The sequence below is a fragment of the Python bivittatus genome, unplaced genomic scaffold, assembly GCF_059951505.1.
Source record: "Python bivittatus isolate LINGU-HERP-01145 unplaced genomic scaffold, Pbiv_v1 ctg000430_np1212, whole genome shotgun sequence".
In the NCBI taxonomy this organism is placed as follows: domain Eukaryota; kingdom Metazoa; phylum Chordata; class Lepidosauria; order Squamata; family Pythonidae; genus Python; species Python bivittatus.
In genome coordinates, this window is record NW_028277071.1 from 3,080,166 (window position 1) to 3,099,452 (window position 19,287).

The 19,287-nt window shown below is 39.0% G+C and overlaps 2 protein-coding genes across 2 annotated transcripts; one reads left to right on the top strand and one right to left on the bottom strand.

Moving 5' to 3' along the window:
* Positions 1-1,014: 1,014 nt before the first annotated feature.
* Positions 1,015-8,243, bottom strand: LOC148215272 (vomeronasal type-2 receptor 26-like). The gene is made up of 5 exons (XM_088143984.1): positions 7,960-8,243; positions 6,008-6,299; positions 4,182-5,033; positions 2,643-2,769; positions 1,015-1,910 (listed from the first exon to the last, which is right to left on the bottom strand). Exons 1-5 carry the CDS (start codon positions 8,241-8,243, stop codon positions 1,015-1,017), a joined length of 2,451 nt encoding a protein of 816 aa, XP_088000110.1.
* A 9,500-nt stretch (positions 8,244-17,743) lies between these two features.
* LOC112543113 (vomeronasal type-2 receptor 26-like) lies at positions 17,744-18,997 on the top strand. The gene is made up of 2 exons (XM_088143985.1): positions 17,744-17,887; positions 18,128-18,997. The coding sequence occupies exons 1-2, from the start codon at positions 17,744-17,746 to the stop codon at positions 18,995-18,997; spliced, it is 1,014 nt and encodes a 337-aa protein (XP_088000111.1).
* Positions 18,998-19,287: the final 290 nt, after the last annotated feature.

The window sequence follows — 19,287 nt, forward strand, 5'->3', positions numbered from 1 at the left end:
CATGAATAACTAGCCAATGAATTTGAACAGCTCATTAAACTATTTGTCTAGTTTATAGATACTAATAATATATTATTAGCACTTCTAGGTGAAATGCTACCTATTCAGGAGCATAGAAAGAATGAAGGCAGATGAACTGGCCACTTTGGAATCCACAGAAAAAAAGGGCTTGAGGATACTTTATGTTATTTTAATTATTTATTTGTTACATTTCTTACAGCTACCCAACTCAAATAGTATAACTCTGGGAAGTGTACAGAAGTCATTAAACAAATAAAAATCATAAATAAAATTTTACTAACAACTAAAAAAAAAAAAAAGCAAATCAATTAAACAGCTAGAATAAGCTAAAATCTGTTGAAAAATCTGCTCATCCTGAAACAAGTTCTGAGGAAAAGACAGGGTGTTAACTTCCTTTCTACAGGGGCTGAGATGTCCAGTCCAACTTAATGTTGGAAGTTAGTCCAAACGGCAAGTAATGCCAGTGAGGAAGCACAGAAGATGACACTGTTTCAAGGAAAGAATCCATAGTGAATCCTTCCTCTTAGAATATGTGGGACAGGTAGATTCCCCTCCAAGTTGTAAAGCATCTGAAGAAATACACCAAGTAGCCTTCCAATGTAGTACAACATGTTTTCCTTACCTAGATATTCATACTCAAAACTCCTCCTCCTCCTCCCATTAATTCATAATAATACAAATATAACTATATAACTATAAAAAGTACATAAATATAACAAAGGAAATGATCAAAGATATCTTGGAATCAGTGTCCACCTGAATTAAACTCCCATAACCTGCATAAACTTATTCAAAACAAAATAATAAAGCATCTGTAATAAAACAAGGCCATCTTCATCCCCACAATGCAAAGCTAGAAGGCATCAAAGTCTTTCTCCTGATACATGACCCTGCTGTTCATCCAGATAGCACCCAGTGTGGTAACTTTCTTCATGATCTAACAGGATGGTAGACTACTTTGGGGTAAGCTACTCACTAAGATAATTTTTCTTGTTATTTTCTCCTTAGGTGCTTCCTGCTGTTCAGCTCAGGCCTCAGTAAAAGAATGTAAATTTTTGGGGAAAAGATACAGATCAGTAAGCCAGCACTGGAGGCCAAGATGGAAAAGATCTCCACAGCCACCATGTCTTTGCCCTTTGTGCTTAAGTAAGTTGGAACAAAGGACACCCAGACACTGCAGAAGACCAACATGCTGAAGGTGATAAACTTGGCTTCATTGAAACTATCAGGCAGGTTTCTGGCCAGGAAAGCCACTGTGAAGCTGATGGTAGCCAGGTTGCCCAGAAAGCCCAGGGCACAGTAAAACATGGTGACAGATCCTTCGTTACACTCCAGGATACTTTCTTCCATCACTGAGTGTGTGTCAATATCTGGAAAGGGGGGAGCTGTTATCAACCAAACACTGTATATCAAGGCTTGAGTAAAGGAGCAGGAAAGAACAATGGAGCTGGCCAGGTGCTTGCCAGACCATTTTCTCATCCCAGCTCCTGGTGTGGTGGCCATGAAAGCAAGGACCACAATGACAGTCTTGGCCAAAACTGAAGAAATAGCTATTGAGAAGATGGTGCCAAAAGTTGTTTGTCGAAGGAGACACATAAGCTTTGTGGGTTGTCCGATGAACAGCAAAGTGCTAAGGAAAGAAAGCAAGAGAGAAATGAGGAGAACATAGCTGAGGTTCCGGTTGTTGGCTTTGACGATGGGAGTCTCCCGGTGCTTAATGAAGAAGTGAAGCACCAAAGCAGTGAGGAAAGAAAAGAAAAGGGCAACGATAGTGAGTGTGATTCCCAAAGGTTCTTCAAATTTCAGGAAGCTAATAGCTTTTGGCAGGCACAGATTCTGGTCCTTGTTGGGATACTGATCTTCTGGACACTGAAAACAGTCATCCAACTCTGTTAAAAGAAACAAACAAATGAATACGCTATTTAATACACTGAAGTTCTATGTATAACAAGTGTGTAATAAATTAATGTGCGTAAGTCCCAGTTGTGAAAAGGAAATGAGAGAATAAAGAGCAATAACACATATCATAGGATCACATTTAGAGGAACTTGAGTAAATCGATATATTTGGGTTGCCACCAAATATTGCTGACCGTTCTCCTCTCCATTTATGTACCTAAATTAGACTTGCTGTTTCTTTTGTTTCTTCAGTATAAAAAGGTACAGGCAATCCAGTTTTTACGTGTCATAGTATTTTATCTTGTATTTTTATTTCTCTACTCTGATGGTGCTGCTTTTAACTGACAAGGTGGGCAAAAAGTAAAGGTGCCCCATATTCAGCAAAATAATTACAGACGTGAGTGAAACTGCAGCCTCATGTCTTTTTGTCCCAATGTCTGATGCGAGTATCTATGTTGCCATTTTTGTGTCATGAGAACATTGTACATTTTTGTCTCTTGCCCTCCACCAGACACTTATATGCTCTTTCTAAACAATTTGAGAACAAAATGTAAATATGCTGAAAGTGAAGAGAAAGTAAGACCCATAATTTGCTTTTCAACATACATGATCGCCCAAACCACTGAGTCCAAAATCACCCCTTTTTAATGACTCCTCAAATATTGGGAATGGTATGAAGCTCACAGGCTGTGCATGAGTGCATTTTTCTACAGCAGTTCTTACTCTTTAGATTAGAAATCTTCCCCTCTGGGCATCGATGGCAATTGTAGCAGCAAAAGGGTTTCCCTTCAATCTTGGTCCGACTGTAACCAGAACTGCAATGGGCATTACACAGAGAAGGAGGGTGTCCCTGTCCGGAAACATGAGAGGAGAATCTTTTGTCCTTCCTAAAACAGATATTGCAAATATCTAGCTCCAGGTCCTACCCAGGGATCTTTTCCAAAAAGATTAATTGGCTTTGGTCTGAAATAGAGCCATGCAATGAAAGAAATTTGAAAGGATGATGAGCACAAGTAAATACATACAACATACTTGTAAACAATCCCTTAAGGAAGCTGGATATTCTCCCCAAATAGATTTGATTTATCGTGTTGCCCAATGAGGTGACCCTTTTTTCTGCTTCAAATCAGTTCCTTAGCAGAGTCCAAGTTGGAACAAAAACCAGACTGCTTGATGGCTTAAATTTCACTGAACTGTATATTAGACACATAAGGTGACTTTGATAAACTTGGAGGGCAGTTGCATCTGGCCATTAATTCTGTCCTTTCAATGCCAAAACACCCCAAATATTTGTTGATCCCCACTGTGGATCCTTGCACTGCAGCAAGTCTTCAACAAAGCAAAAAAACCTCCTTTGGGAAAATGATTGACATGTCTTAGTATGAGCTCTACCTGGTTGAAAGTCTTGGGCCATTTGATCACGTCTTCAGAAATGGTGAATTCTTTGCCAGGGGCATTCTGTGGTGCCATTCTTCCAACCTTGACTCTAATGAAGGATTGATTTGGAAATGTGATCCAATTGATAATATCAAATCCTCCGATCAGTTCCCCTTTTGAAGTAAAGGAAAGCGTTTCACCAACACTGTTGTTAAATGAAACCCTTCTCAGGTAGTGGTGAAGCTACATGAAAATGAGGACAATAAATGATCAACCTCAGCATCAGCATCATCTTAAATAAATACAGTTACAATCAGATTGAATCTTAAAGGCATTCTTTCTGTAAAAGGAGTAGTCTGGTGTATCACATGAAATTGATCATAAGCTTTTCAGTCCAATTAGGTAGCAATATATATTTCACAAGTAAATTAAAGGCAATAAACTCCAATGCTTATTCCTCTGTTTAAAAGTTAGGGTAGGGTTAACTCAGAATTTTCTGAAAAAGGAAATCTCAATTTTTTGTAGTTTGCTAGCAGATGAACAGCTTGATATAAGGCCTCCCTGTTCATCTGCTTGGAAGACCATGAAATGAAGTATAAAACTTAAAAGAAAAAAGAAAAAAGAAAAAAGAAAAGAAAAGATAAAATAAGTGAAGCTGATCATTATGATCTTAGTTCCAGTTTTCAGGAATGGCCAATCAACTTCAACATTGTTAAAAGTCAGTGCTGTGAACTGGGTATGAGATGGCAGCCATGTCACAGCTATTGTCTGAGTGTGTAAAATTCTGCAGTGATATCAGAATTTGAACCACTGGATACAAGCACTTTGAGCTTCCAGATATGTGTGTACATGAGTTCTCCAGTATTACTAATGTCAGGAAACTACCTGCCAAAATTGTTGGCTGAGAAATTGCTGTCTCTGCTTATCTCGTTTTGCTCCTTGTTTCACTGTAGATGAGTGCATAGTGTGCAAAGCTCCTGCCACCACATGGACAGCATTGTAGATGCTGTAGCTGTGGCTGGTCATGCTCATTTCAAAAATTGACCCAGGAAGATGCTCCAGGTTCTCCTCTCCAGTGCAGAGTTCTTCTGCCATTGTTTCTCCAGCGGCATTGGAGAAAGAGCACTGAAATGCCTCTTTCCAGAAATCCCTGGAAAAAAGATTCTGGTTAGATGTGAGCTTCCAGTGCTGAAGGAACTGATGGAATCCCAGCACTCCCTCACTGTGAACTGCAAAGGAGAGTGCACCATGCATGAAGTCCAAGGGCCAGCTTCGTTGAAAAGACATTGAGGTGAAATCCATCTGGGCTACGAAAATCCATACTTTGGCTTTAATTTGGATCTCCTCAAATTCAGACATATGAAGCATCATCCTTAAAATCACCATAGTTTGAATTTCACCATGTACAATGACTACATTAGCAGTCCCTCCCATAATAATTCTAGTAGTTTGCACTCCTTCCATAACCATTTCAGTGATTTCACTTGAAAATTTGAGTTGTGGAAATTTTTCTATAAAATCAAAGCAGATACCTCCCCGGGTAAACATGGGCAGCTCATTTTCTGCAAATCTCTTCCCACTCTCATCGTTAATGAAAATCACTCCAATCCACGTCCACTGGAAATACAGCAGCATGTGGAGAATCCCCTTATATTGTTGGTTGATGTCTGGAAATATCTGGCGAAGGAAAACTCTTTGGTGTATGTCATTCATCACTGGTGAGGACCCATATGCCAACTAAAGAATAAGCAAACAGTCAAGAAGGAAATGTCTCTGAGATATTTTCTAGATATAATAAAGTTGAGTACTTTTGCCATTTCTAAAATGCTAGGCATGTCCCCAAGCATTTAGTGTTTTTCAGTGCAGACTTCATTCAAATCCAGTGATAATTTGGGTTTTTGGTGTGCAATGGCCATGGATTTACCTACTCAGAAGTAAACAGAATAAACTTTTCTTAACAGATGATAAGTAACTCAAAGCCCAAGGTGCCTTATATTCATCCATAAGCATAAAGTTTCCCTAGGAATAAAACAATTAAAATTCTCTCCCACTGTTCTGCATCCACATGTCTAGAACCTTTGTGCTAAATGAAATTTTAAATGAATAAACTGTCCATATAACCTCTAGCTAATCATCTATGTTAATGTTCATTTACATTCTGATTAGTATACTGTCTAGTTTGTAAATTAACGTATAAATGAAGGTACCGTAAAACAGACTAACATATTCTAGATTCACTGCCTAGAGCTGTGGCAGACACCCATTCTTGGAGAGAGCCTGTGTCCACCTCTGAGAACTACAAGTGACCAGCATGGCCAGAAATATGACACAGAAAAGTGTAGGTTTCCTTAATTGTTATACATGTATGGTAACCTTTGGGAGTGCAAACTCTCTGAAATAAAACACACGAACAGTTTGCTTTTGAATTTAAGCCACGTCAGCAGAAAAATGAGGGTTCAGTGGCATGTAAAATATGGAATTTATCAGCTCTCACTCATACTTCTATTGCTAATGGGAAGCATGAATGATCTCTTCATAATTTTGGCTCATAAGCCAGTATCCACAGTAAAAAGAGAGAGCTGTCCCCTCAACAGGGTTTGCTCTTGAAACAGGACCTGTCTCTTTTGATTCCATCCATTCTCCCTAATGGTATCAAAGCCATTATCTCAAAAGTCTTGCTTGCTTAACTGTATTGCATGAGGAGAACTCACCTGTGGAATCTTGTAGCTGCACAAGATGTTTGCCATGAACAGACACACATCAGCATTAGGTCCCCCAATAACAGCTGCTATATTACTCTGCACATCACACTTGTAGTTAGGGATAAACTTGTCCCGTGTGGAGAGAAGTTCCAGTGAGGCAAGGTAAGTCCACTGGTCCCGGAAATTGCTGTTCAACACATGGAAGCCCAGTGTGGCATTAGGTAAGATCCTTGGGCTTTCATTAATGGTCTCTATAGCAAATTGCAAGGCTAGCAGATGCTGGTAGTTCTGAGTTATTACTCTGCAATGAGAAGATTGCCTTTTTAGTAATTAGATCTTGTAATCTGAACAGATCACTGGCTCTCCATGGAACAAATTTCTTGGAAGTTTCCTCTTCTTAAAAATAAATATTTAACAATAACACAAGAGAGGAGAGATCTGAACTAATTATTTTTCTGTATTTATCCCAGATATTCAGTAAATTACTTATTATTATTACATGATCTCTTATAGAGCATTTGTTTTTGCTTTTGTCAACCTCAAGATATTTATTCAAACCGTCTGGAAGCTTCTACCTTTCCATAGATGTAACCAAGCCATAAAGGGATACCATCCACTCTGAGATCCATAATAAGCAGCTAGTTTTATAATACAATTTAATGCTTGGAAGTGTTAATCCACCTTGTTCTTTGGATTCCTGTAGAATCTTGAATTTAATCCTGCTGTTTTATTAGACCATATGTAGTTCATTACATCTTTGCACCAATCACTTGGTACCATCTAATCAAAATTTATCAGAATCATTTGAAAAAGAAAATTGACTTTTGGTAGAATATTCATTTTGATGGCAGCATTTCTATCTAGCCAAGACAATTTAGGGTTTTGTTTTTTTTTAATCTTCCCACAACCCAGAGAAATTTGTTGTTATGTTCTCAGTAAGAAAGTAGCTTAATTTCTAATTATTCCCTTTTTTTCGCAGTTCTTTGTGGGTAACTGTTCTCAATGTGACCATGTCTTCCTGATTCTTTTAATGTTCATGCCTGCTTAGTTATCACTTCAGTGAAGCTTCCATGTTTTGTAACAGACTGAATATTTGAATAATAAAGTGACTAAAAAATTAGTAAAATGCTAGAAGAGAGAAGACTATCAAACTTGCCCTTCTGTAACAAGTCTTTTAAACAAAGATTCATACATGAAACCCTTTGCACAAAGCTTTGAGTGCCAAAGAGCCAAAAAATCTGAAAAGCCCAGAGACAGCAAGCTGCTTCAAAAAGGGATGTTTGGATGCAAAAGAAAATTGCAAGTCGTTTATCAGTATTAGATAAATCCCCACGGCTAAATACTCCCTCAAAGTTATTAATATCTTAAAAGCCAGGATCAATCTTTGCTGAACCATAACATCATGGTAGAATGAATTGGAATGTAGATTATAAGATTGATTTAATTGTTTTATTAGCTAACAACAAAGGAAACAAAATGTATGCATATGTCGAAGAATAGATACATCAATATTTACCCCTGGAAATAAAAAATAATTGATCAAAACTCCATCTCTGTGAAGCAGTCTGCTCTCAGGATTGATTCTGAGCTTCTTAAAATGTTTTGAATGATTACTTTTTAGTCCTATCACTTGGGAAGCCAGGATTTCATGGGAGTTTGTTCCAGTAGAAAGTAGTTGCTCCATTGTTTCTGTTAATTTTTCTTTCAACTTACCTGGCATAAAAAGAAGGGGATTTTGATATGGAATTGCTCCTCATACTCTGTGTTTCAATAAGTCGCCTAAGGCTTAGCACGGTTTAATTAGAATTGTTATCATCTCTACACTAGGCACATAATGACAGACAATGATACAATGATGGCTCCCATTAATTCAGAGAGATGAACATCACTTGAGCATTACACAGGGCTTGCTAGGAGATGTAATGTGATTACAAATGAACAGAAAATGTGAAACGCCTTACATGATATTGTCAACGCCATCAAAAGAAGGATCTCTTTCAAAGGTTATGGGACTGGAAAATAGATAGATCTGAGAGAGAATGCCACCAATGATAAAGTCACCAGGATGGTAATGCTTGTGAAGAATAGAAAGAGGGAGACTTGTAGGGCATTTCATAGGAGTATTGTGACAGGCTTCTTCAAACACCAGCATCACTAGTATTGATGCCACAAACATCGCCATCTTCAGTGAAGGTTTTTCTTCAAGATCTCCTTTCACATATGCATATCTTGTTGAGTTGGACATGTTGGCTTGGTGTCTGGTCTTAATAATAAATATAATCAAAATGATAAACTATTGTCTTTCTCTGCCATAGCTCAGAATGGTATTAGTAGCATGTATTAGTCTTGGTTCAAAGTTTTGCTAACAAATTCTGGATTCTCTATGGAGTTGTAGAACTAATTGTACTTGAGTGGAAAATTATAGAGATGACAAACTCCAGTGAAATGTTGTTGATCTACGAGTCTCACGAAACAGGAAAAAAAAAAAATCAAACTCTACAGCTGACTCTCATAGTCATCCACCAGCAGTTATATAACTATCTTTAACAAGACATTGAAAACTGAAGATAAAACTTTTAGTGAGGAATTTTGACATCAAAGAAGGAGTACAAGTTTGTAAGAGGTGAAGTTTGCACAATGTTCAAGAGAGGCCAAAGTTTGGCCAGAAACCAACCAACCAACCAATCTGTTGGCACCTACATCTAACATCTCTATTACAAAAAATATCTGAATTTGATGCAAGTTCAGAATATCTGTAGTTTCCTCATTAATCAGGGGATTGAGCAGTGATCTTCCCAATACATAAAGAGACAGTTACCAAGACGAAGAATCCCCACCCTAACAAAGAGACAATGGGGTGTTAAAGTAAATGTATCCACTTTCCAAGATTCTTAAATGAAACCCCTTTTCCCATTTCAATATGTGATTAATAATTTTCAGTATGTTATTAATAAGATTATGAAAATCTAGTGTTTGTAGTGATAGGTGGCTACTGGGAGCTTGCTAGGATTCATGCCCAACATGACATGGACATCTCTCAGTCCACCTGCCACCTAGTCTTCAGTCATGCTCATTTCAGAAACATACCGTATTTTTCCGACTATAAGATGGTTGTTGTTGTTGTTGTTTAGTCGTTAAGTCGTGTCCGACTCTTCGTGACCCCATGAAATATATTGCGCCAGGCCTTCCTGTCCTTCACTGCCTCCCTGAGTTTGCTCAGTTCCATGCTCATTGCTTCAGTGATGCTATCTAACCATCTCATCCTCTGCCGTCCTTTCTCCTTTTGCCTTCAATCTTTCCCAGCATCAGGGTCTTCTCCAAAGAGATCTCTCTTCGCATTAGGTGACCAAAATATCTGAGCTTGAGCTTCATTATCGATCCTTCCAATGAGCAATCAGGGTTGATTTCCTTTAAGATTGACTGGTTTGACCTCCTAGCAGTCCAGGGGACTCTCAAGAGTCCTCTCCAGCACCACAGATCAAAGGCATCAATTCTTCGGCGCTCGGCCTTTTTTATTGTCCAGCTCTCACAGCCATACATTACTACTGGAAAAATCATAGCTTTGACTATGCGGATCTTTGTCGGCAAGGTGACGTCTCTGCTTTTTAATATGCTATCTAGGCTAGCCATAGCTTTCCTCCCAAGGAGCAAGCGTCTTTTAATTTCATGGCTGCAGTCTCCGTCTGCGGTGATCTTGGAGCCCAAATAAATGAAGTCTGTTACTGCTTCCATTTCTACCCCTTCTATTTGCCAGGAATTGATGGGTCCAGATGCCATGATCTTAGTTTTTTTAATGTTGAGTTTCAAGCCAGCTTTTGCACTCTCCTCTTTCACCCTCATCAAGAGGCTCTTTAGTTCTTCTTCACTTTCTGGCATTAGGGTGGTATCGTCCGCATATCTGAGGTTGTTGATGATTCTCCCTGCAATCTTAATTCCGGCTTGTGATTCTTCCAGCCTGGCATTTCTCATGATGTACTCTGCATATAGGTTAAATAAGCAGGGTGACAGTATACAGCCTTGTCGTACACCTTTCCCTATTTTGAACCAATCGGTTGTTCCATCGGTTCTGACTGTTGCTTCTTGGCCCACATACAGATTTCTCAGGAGACAGGTAAGGTGGTCTAGTACTCCCATCTCTTTACAAATTTGCCACAGTTTGTTGTGATCCACACAATCAAAGGCTTTTGCATAGTCAATGAAGCAGAAGTAGATATTTTTCTGGAACTCTCGTGCTTTCTCCATGATCCAGCGAATGTTGGCGATTTGATCTCTAGTTCCTCTGCCTCTTCGAAACCCAGCTTGTACATCCGGTAGTTCTCGGTTCATGTATTGCTGAAGCCTAGCTTGTAGGATTTTGAGCATAACCTTGCTAGCATGTGAAATGAGTGCAATTGTGCGATAGTTTGAGCATTCTTTGGCGTTGCCCTTCTTTGGAATTGGAACAGAAACTGACCTTTTCCAATCCCGTGGCCACTGTTGCGTTTTCCAAACTTGCTGGCATATTGAGTGCAGCACTTTAACACCATCATCTTTTAGTATTTTAAATAACTCAGCTGGAATACTGTCATCTCCACTAGCTTTGTTGTTAGCAATGCTTCCTAAGGCCCACTTGACTTCACTCTCTAGGATGTCTGGCTCAAGGTCAGTGATCACACCAGGGTGGACATCAGGGACATTAAGATCTTTCTTGTATAGTTCTTCTGTGTATTCTTGCCACCGCTTCTTAATCTCTTCTGCTTCTGTTAGGTCCCTGCCTTTTTTGTCCTTTATCATGCCCATCTTTGCACTAAACGTTCCTTTCATATCTCCAATTTTCTTGTAGAGATCTCTAGTCTTCCCCATTCTATTGTTTTCCTCAATTTCTTTGCATTGTTCATTTAAGAAAGTCTTCTTATCTCTCCTTGCTATTCTCTGGAAATCTGCATTCAGTTGCTTATATCTTTCCCTTTCACCCTTGCTTTTCGCATTCCTTCTTTCCACAGCTATTTGTAAAGCCTCATCAGACAGCCATTTTGCTTTCTTGCATTTCTTTTTCTTTGGGATGGTTTTAGTTGCTGCCTCCTGTACAATGTTACGGACCTCCGTCCATAGTTCTTCAGGCACTCTGTCTACCAAATCTAATCCTCTAAATCTATTCATCACCTTCACTGTGTACTCACAAGGAATATGATCTAAGTCATACCTGAGTGGTCTAGTGGTTTTCCCTACATTCTTCAATTTAAGCCTAAATTTTGCAGTCAGAAGCTCATGATCTGAGCCACAGTCAGCTCCTGGTCTTGTTTTTGCTGTCTGTATAGAGCTTCTCCATCTTTGGCTGCAAAGTATATAATCAATCTGGTTTCGGTATTGACCATCTGGTGATGTCCATGTGTAGAGTCGTCTCTTGTGTTGTTGGAAAAGAGTGTTTGCTATGACTAGCTTGTTCTCTTGACAGAACTCTATTAGCCTTTGCCCTGCTTCATTTTGTACTCCAAGGCCAAACTTGCCTGTTATTCCGATTACTCCTTGACTTCCTACTTTAGCATTCCAATCCCCTATGATGAAAAGGACATCTTTTTTTGGTGCTAGTTCTACAAGGTGTTGTAGGTCTTCATAGAAGCGGTCAACTTCAGCTTCTTCAGCATCAGTGGTTGGGGCATAGACTTGGATGACTGTGATATTGAATGGTTTGCCTTGGATACGCACTGAGATCATTCTGTCGTTTTTGAGGTTGTACCCCATTACTGCCTTTCCCACTCTCTTATTGACCTAAAGTGCAACTCCATTTCTTCTAAGGGTTTCTTGCCCACAGTAGTAGATATAATGGTCACCCGAATTAAATTCACCCATTCCCGTCCATTTCAGTTCGCTGATTCCCAAGATGTCGATGTTCAATCTTGTCATCTCATGTTTGACCGCATCCAGCTTGCCTTGGTTCATAGATCTGACATTCCAGGTACCTATACAATATTGTTCTTTACAGCATCGGACCTTCTTTTTGCTTCCAGATACATCCACAGCTGAACGTCCTTTTGGCTTTGGCCCAGCCGCTTCACTCTTTCTGGAGCTACTTGGAATTGCCCTCCGTTCTTCCCCAGTAGCATATTGGACACCTTCCAACCTGAGGGGCTCATCTTCCGGCGTCATATCTTTTAGCCTTTTAACATTGTCCATGGGGTTTTCTTGGCAAGGATACTGGAGTGGGTTGCCATTTCCTTCTCCAGTGGACCACATTTTGTCAGACCTCTCTGTCATGACCTGTCCGTCTTGGGTGGCCCTGCACGGTATAGCTCATGGCTTCATTGAGTTACGCAAGCCCCTTCGCCACAACAAGGCAGTGATCCTTACGCTAAAAACTGAAGGGTGTCTTATGCAAGGAAGTAAGCCAAGGAGAGAACCGCACGGTTGCAAAACTGCGCATACTTTTTCTCTACAAACAGGCTTCCTCCTATTGCTAGCCTCCAATCACAAGTGAAATAGCTTGACTCTGCAAACAGGCTTCCTCCAATCACAAGCCTCCAATCATGAATGAAACTGCCCATACTCTCTCTGCAAACAGACTTCCTCCAATCACAAGCCTTATGTAACTGACATCAGCTGATGCTGAACAAACCAGTTGGAGGAAGTCTGTTTGCAGAGCCAAGCTATCGGCAGTTTCACTTGTGATTTAATGTAATCAGTTATGCAAAAGAGCATGGAAATAGAGCTACAGAGAGATGGTTTGGACCTCCTCCCACTGAGTATACCAGGTAAATGTTACCTTATTACTAAATAAAAATGTGTTCTGCACTATCTTTAAAATATTGATTTCTTAATTTTGGGTTGGAAAAGTGGGGGTCATCTTGTACATGGGGGTATCTTATTGATGGCAAAATACGGTACTTCAGAACAGTTTCTAACTTCTCTTCCCCACTGCAGATTCCCTCAACTTCATTCTGTGATTGTGTTATATGGTTTGTGGTTAGTCATATAGCTATTGTCCATAAAAGTTATCCATTCTTTCATGAAGTACTTGTCTTATCCCTTATCAAGCAGGTCAGTTTTGCCATTTCTGCAAATTCCATCTCCTTCACAATCCATTCCACCATTGTGCATAAAAATGGTATTTTATTTTCTCTTATGCAATATTCTAATAGGTATTAATCCTCAGGTTGGTATTAAAGTATTACTGCATAACCTGGTCTCTTGTCTTCTTCCTGACAAAGTGCACAAGAATATCTCTTGGTACATTTCTTAATTTTGCAAATCTTTTATTAATTCTGTACACTTTATGCACTTCTGCATCCATGACTTCTTCCCATTCCAAAACTTTAGTTACAGATTAAATAACTGTCTCGATGATGTCTTCACCAGGTTCCTCTGGAACTGCTCTCAGTCTTAAAAAAAATTCTTTCTCTCTTAATACCAGTAGTGCCCATTATCAAAATCTTTTTCCATCTCTATATTTAATAGTTCTGCTTTGTTTTCCAAAATTTCCATTTTATCTTTATTTGTTTAACCTCCTCACTTATCTTTAATACAGATTCTTCATATTTTTTTATTCATTTTTTCTTCCATGCTTCCAATTTTTTTCCTTCATCCTCCCTTCCCATTGAGCCAAATCCCTCTTGATTCAGATTCAGTCACATTTTCCTCTAAGTGCTTGAACATCCTTTGGAATATCTCTGCTGTAATTCCTTTTTCTGTGATTTGTTCTGTCAAATATCCTCTGCTCCCTTATGCAAGTTTTGCTGCTTTCCTAGTAATAGCCATTTTTTTCTTTAATTTATAATCCAGAAAGGAATAGTAAAAGCAAAAGAGTGGCACCCCTTGCTTTCTCTGTATCCTTAAGTCTTTGGTCCCATTCAGCACTCTGTAGTTCGATAGTCAGATGATCTTTTGGAACTTTCCCTTATCTCTCTCTTTGACAAAGCCAACCAATTGTTCTCTTTGGCATATCTAAACACTCCTCTTTCCCACAGAGGCATATATTATTTATTTGATTGTTTCAAAAGTTCATTAACAGAAATAATTCCAAATTCAGCTGTCCCCTTAGATCATTTTAAACTTCCTTAATTCAGACTCTCAGCTTTTTCTTTTTCTTTTAATTGTTTTGAAGCCCTTATATCTCTTTGCCTTTAGCTTTAATCTTTAATCATGGTCAAAGGATCATTAACCAGGTAGTATACTTGCTCTGCTGCTGAGGAGACCTCTGTGGCTTTTAAAGTTCTTACATTCGAAACATGCTTTAGAAAGTGGAGATTTAGGTGAATCCAATGTCCTTAAACAAGCTCTGCTCAGGCTGTGTGATATTTCTTCAGCAGCTCCGGGCATTCTTACCTATCAGTCACCTGCAGAGTCTGTAGGTCTCCTCAGGAGGAGCTGCCTTCTGGAGCACACATGGGTGATCTCCTGGCTTCTCCTTGCCCAGACAGACTCCACTGGCCTGCTGCCCAGTCACTGGTCTCTGCTTCAGCATCATCTCTGCCATTTGGAGATGCATCAATCTTCCATTTTTCTCTGATTTCCCTGGAAGGTCCTGATTTGTTGTATGGAGATAGAATTTTCGGACACTGCTTTGTGCAAGGTAGATAAGATTTTGGCTGGTGTGGTTCTTCCGGGCTGTGTGGCCTTGTTCTGGGCACAGAGAGAACTGCTCCTGTCTGTGCTCCTGCACTCTGAAGATGCCGGTCACAGATGCTGGCGAAACGTTAGGAAACAAAACTTCCAGAACACGGCCACACAGCCCGGAAGAACCACACCAGCCATCGTATGCCAGCCATGAAAGCCTTCGACAATACATAGATAAGATTTTATTTATTTATTATTTATTTTTGTTTGCAAAGATTTTTAGCTCCCACTCCATTCAGGCAATTTTCTTCCCTTGTGTACACTGAATAAAATGAACTTTTAACATACGGAATGAAACAATGACAATTCAACAAATTAAGAGCAAAAAAAAAAAAAAGTACAACATTTGAAAATACAGCAATCCATGGTCCTGCATCCTTGAGGCCAAATGAAACAGCTACATTTTTATGGATTTTCTATAAGTCAGGAGGGAAGTTGACACAAACATCTGACACAAACAGTTCCAGAAAAAGCACAATTAATCAGTCCCCGCAGATGGCAGTCTACAAGTGAAGGATGTTGCAGAAGACCTCTGTTTCTGATCTAATTGGCTAGGTAGATATTACTGGGGGAATTAACATATATCCTCTATTCATTGGTTGGATGTCACTCAGGCACATACATCAGTAAAAGATTTCTACTTTTTTCTGAACATGAGAAGAAAGAAGAAAGCGTAAAAGCAGATATAATCCATCTATGTAATAGGTGAATACAGTCGATACCCACTCAGCCTTATCAAAAGAGTATCTATCATTGCAACCAACAGCTACACAATCCATACAGCCATTGAAAAGGACAACTCTATCCTATGTCAGTGTTCTTATTCTAATAAAAATGTTTTATCTTTCTATAATGCCTGTTTTTATTCACTTGTTATTTTGTTTTAATTGTTGTACACTGCCCAGAGTCACTTTCTGTGAGACGGGCAGCTATATAAATCTGATGTATAAATAAATGAACAAATTTCTACCTTCTATTTGTGTTGCTTGTTGGGAATAATCCCTGCTATTCATAGTGTACACCAGATTTCATTGGATTGTACCCTGGAACTAGAAACATTTTGTAGAAGCTAGATTTATTTATTTTCTGGAAACATAGAAAGGAAAAAAATGCCTTTCCGGTGGTTTCATTGAACTTCCAACCAACTTCCAAACTACTGCTTGCATTTTGGAATCATCCATAGTAATTTAATTTTCTTCTCAAACTGTAAAATATGCTTGACTTGGAAACACAGAATCAACCTGTATTATGTAAAAGATGTAGTTCTATTTCATATCAATGTATACTTCACAAAGAAAAGGTATATTCATTTTCATCTGCCTAATCAAGTTGAGGTCAAGGGTGGTTGACCTCGAAGACACGGGACGAGACAACGTTACAGCCTCTTTATCTCCAGTGGGAATAAGTTGAAGAATTTATAAGCAGCAGTAAAACACGCACAATAATATGGTATTATTTGACTTTCAATTATCAAGTTAATTGGGATTTCTCTGACTCCTTCCCCAATTCTCTGGAGAGACTGAGGCTATAAGAAATATTATCGATAAAAATTTAAAGAGGCTTTAAATTTGCCATTTGACGCTCCCAGCTGGGGAAATAAGGAGGTTAGGCTGCATCAACTCACTGGCCAGACATTTATTCTAGAGTGCCTTGGCTTGCAACAGACACTTGACTCTGACATTTGAAGCTATTCTGTCATCTATGAGGGAGATGGAGAATTGTTTTTGGAAAGGAACATTTTCGTTTATGACTGTAATACTTTGCGTGTTGATATTAGTTTTGTTCCCCAAGAGCGTCTGCACGGTCCATTGTGCAAAGTACTCTAGTAATGAACCAAGTATTATTTTTCATAAATATTATCAGCCAGGGCAACTCATTATTGGTGGCATAATTTCTCAGTTCTTCATTATTTCTGAGGAGATCAAATTCTCAAGACATCCTTCTCAGGACATGTTTGTTGATTTCATGTGAGGAACTTAAATTTGTCAAAGTTGTGGTGTTGTATCTCTATTCTGATCTGGGGAAAAAAGTGCTACTCCATGTTAATTCTTGCTTGAGGGCAGTAGACAGTATTTGCCTTCCACAATACCTTTTTTTAACCATTTCAAAATGCCATGATATTTCATTCCGTGAGTATCAAGAGTTACAGCAGTAGCAGTTGTTCCACTAATAGTTGGAGTGCTGTAGTTGTTCAAACAGATCAAAAAATTATTATAGGTAACAGACACAGTGTGCACAGGAGAAAATGTAGTATATAACAGAAGTCATCATGCAGTAATTCAATCATAGAAGGACATCAGTGAATATACTTTCTGGTGTATAAAATGGTGTCATAAGTGGGCTTTCACAAACATTCATTGTGAGAAGAGTTGAACCTGCCCTTTTTAAAATTCCATGTTGCAACTAGTAGTTCAAAATAAAATGAAAACAAAAACTGGGAAATTTCAGTGGTAGAGAAAATATGGATAGAAGGAAGGAAGGAAGGAAGGAAGGAAGGAAGGAAGGAAGGAAGGAAGGAAGGAAGGAAGGAAGGAAGGTTGGTTTTATTTCTTGCTAATCACATTATATTCTATGTGTCATCTGGAGGTCATTATCCAGTTCTGTTCTTTATCTGAGTCCTGAATGGTTTCTAAGTTTGGCTTCTTTGTTTTTGCATTTTTCATTGATAGATAAATAGACAGATTCCATCTGTGTCTGTGTGTGTACCTGTGTGTGTGAGAGGGAGACAGGGAGAAAAAGTGAGAGAGTGTGGCTCAGAGAGAGAGAGAGAGAGACAAATATGTTTATGTGTGTGCAATTATGTGTATATATGTCATGATATCTGCTCCTATCATACACACAACCATGACTGTGTAGTCTTTTTTTATATGTATGGATTCACTTCTCACAGCTGCCCCAACCTATATTTTACTTTAGGATGAAGATAGGAAAGATATACAGGATTGAAAATGTGTATTTCTTCTGAAACAACTTAAATAAATGTGTCTTGTTTTCCAATGTCACCTCAGATTACTGACTCAGGCCTACCAACATGTCTTAGCCTTGGTGTTTGCTGTAAAAGAGATTAATGGAAACCACAAGATCTTAACCAATGTCACCCTAGGCTTCAATATCTATAACAATTATTTTAGTCCACGATATACCTGTGCAGCCACAATGGAACTGCTCTCTACAGCAAGCAGATTCATCCCTAACTATAAATGTGATCTCCAGAACAATGTGGTAGCTGTTATTGGGGGACCAAGCTCTAATGAATTCCTGGACATGTCAACCATCCTGAACAACTACAAAGTTGCACAAGTAAGTGTTGTTAAGGAAACAGGAAAGGTTTTTAAAACAGGTCCCCTGGATTTTTAGGGCTGCTGCTTTTATTTGTTTTGGACAATCAAAACTCACCAGCTAGAATAAAACAGTGAGTTGGGTCATCTTAACTGATGGATGGAACAGAGGTCATGATGGCCCAATAGAATGACTACAGAACTAAAAAGCTGAGGGTCATATGCTTTGAAACTAACTCTTTTGCTTCTTCATTTACTTTAGTTTGCATACAGCTCTGCCCCAGAGATGGATTCTCAAACCCAAGCTGTTTTCTTCCACTGGATGTTCCCAAATGCAATTCATCAGTACAGGGGGATCCTGCATCTCCTGCTTCATTTTGGATGGACCTGGATTGGGGTGTTCTATATTGATATTGGCAATGCAAGAGAGGTTCTTTTAAGGACCGTGATTCCTATGCTTTCCAAGAGTGGCATCTGCTTCGATTTCATAAGAAATTTGGTTGGTGGGATGCTCAGTGACGTTGATCAAGTAGAGGAAGCAGCTTGTGAAACATTAAGTTTTGCCTTGACTCGTACAACCAATACTGTCATCTTTCATGGAGAATTTCAGAGTATGTTAACTTTAAGGTTTTTCCTCAAGGTTTCTGAACTTGAGGACATGCCTGAATATTCCAAAGTTTGGATTATGACAGCAGATGTTGATTTCACATCTCTTCCCTTGCAGAGAAATTGGGATTTAAGCTTCATTCATGGATCTTTATCCTTGGCAATTACTTCAAAGTATATTTCTGGATTTCATCAATTTCTTCAAGTGAGAAATCCTGCTCTGGAGGCAGAAGATGGTTTCCTAAGAGAAATCTGGCAACAGGTATTTAGTTGCTCCTTCCCTGATTTATCCAGTGATGTGATGGATGGGAACCTCTGCACTGGGAAGGAGCAACTAGGGACGCTCCCTATGACTGTGTTTGAAATGAGGATGACGGCTCACAGTTACAGTGTCTACACTGCTGTCTATGCCATTGCACGTGCTTTGCATGCCTTGCACTCTTCTATGGACAATCAAGGATCAGTTAGAAATAGGAGACAGAAGCTTCATCAACAGTCATGGAAGGTAAAGCTCAGAGCAGACTAGCGTAAATTATCATACTTGAGATATGTTGCTAATAGTATTTTCTTAGAGAGAACATGATGAGATCTGAGCACTTTCTGATGTGACGGTGGGAAGTTACTGAACAAATGCACTAACCATATGGTCAAGATAAAGTCTTCTTCGATCTGAAACTCGTTCTTGGTGCCTTTTACTTATGTCCATGTAAATTTCCTGGTCATAGTATGATCAGTTATGAATGTATGAAGACAGAAACTTAATCAACAGTCTTGGAAAGTAAAACTCAGAGTATACTAGTGCAAGACCACTGACCA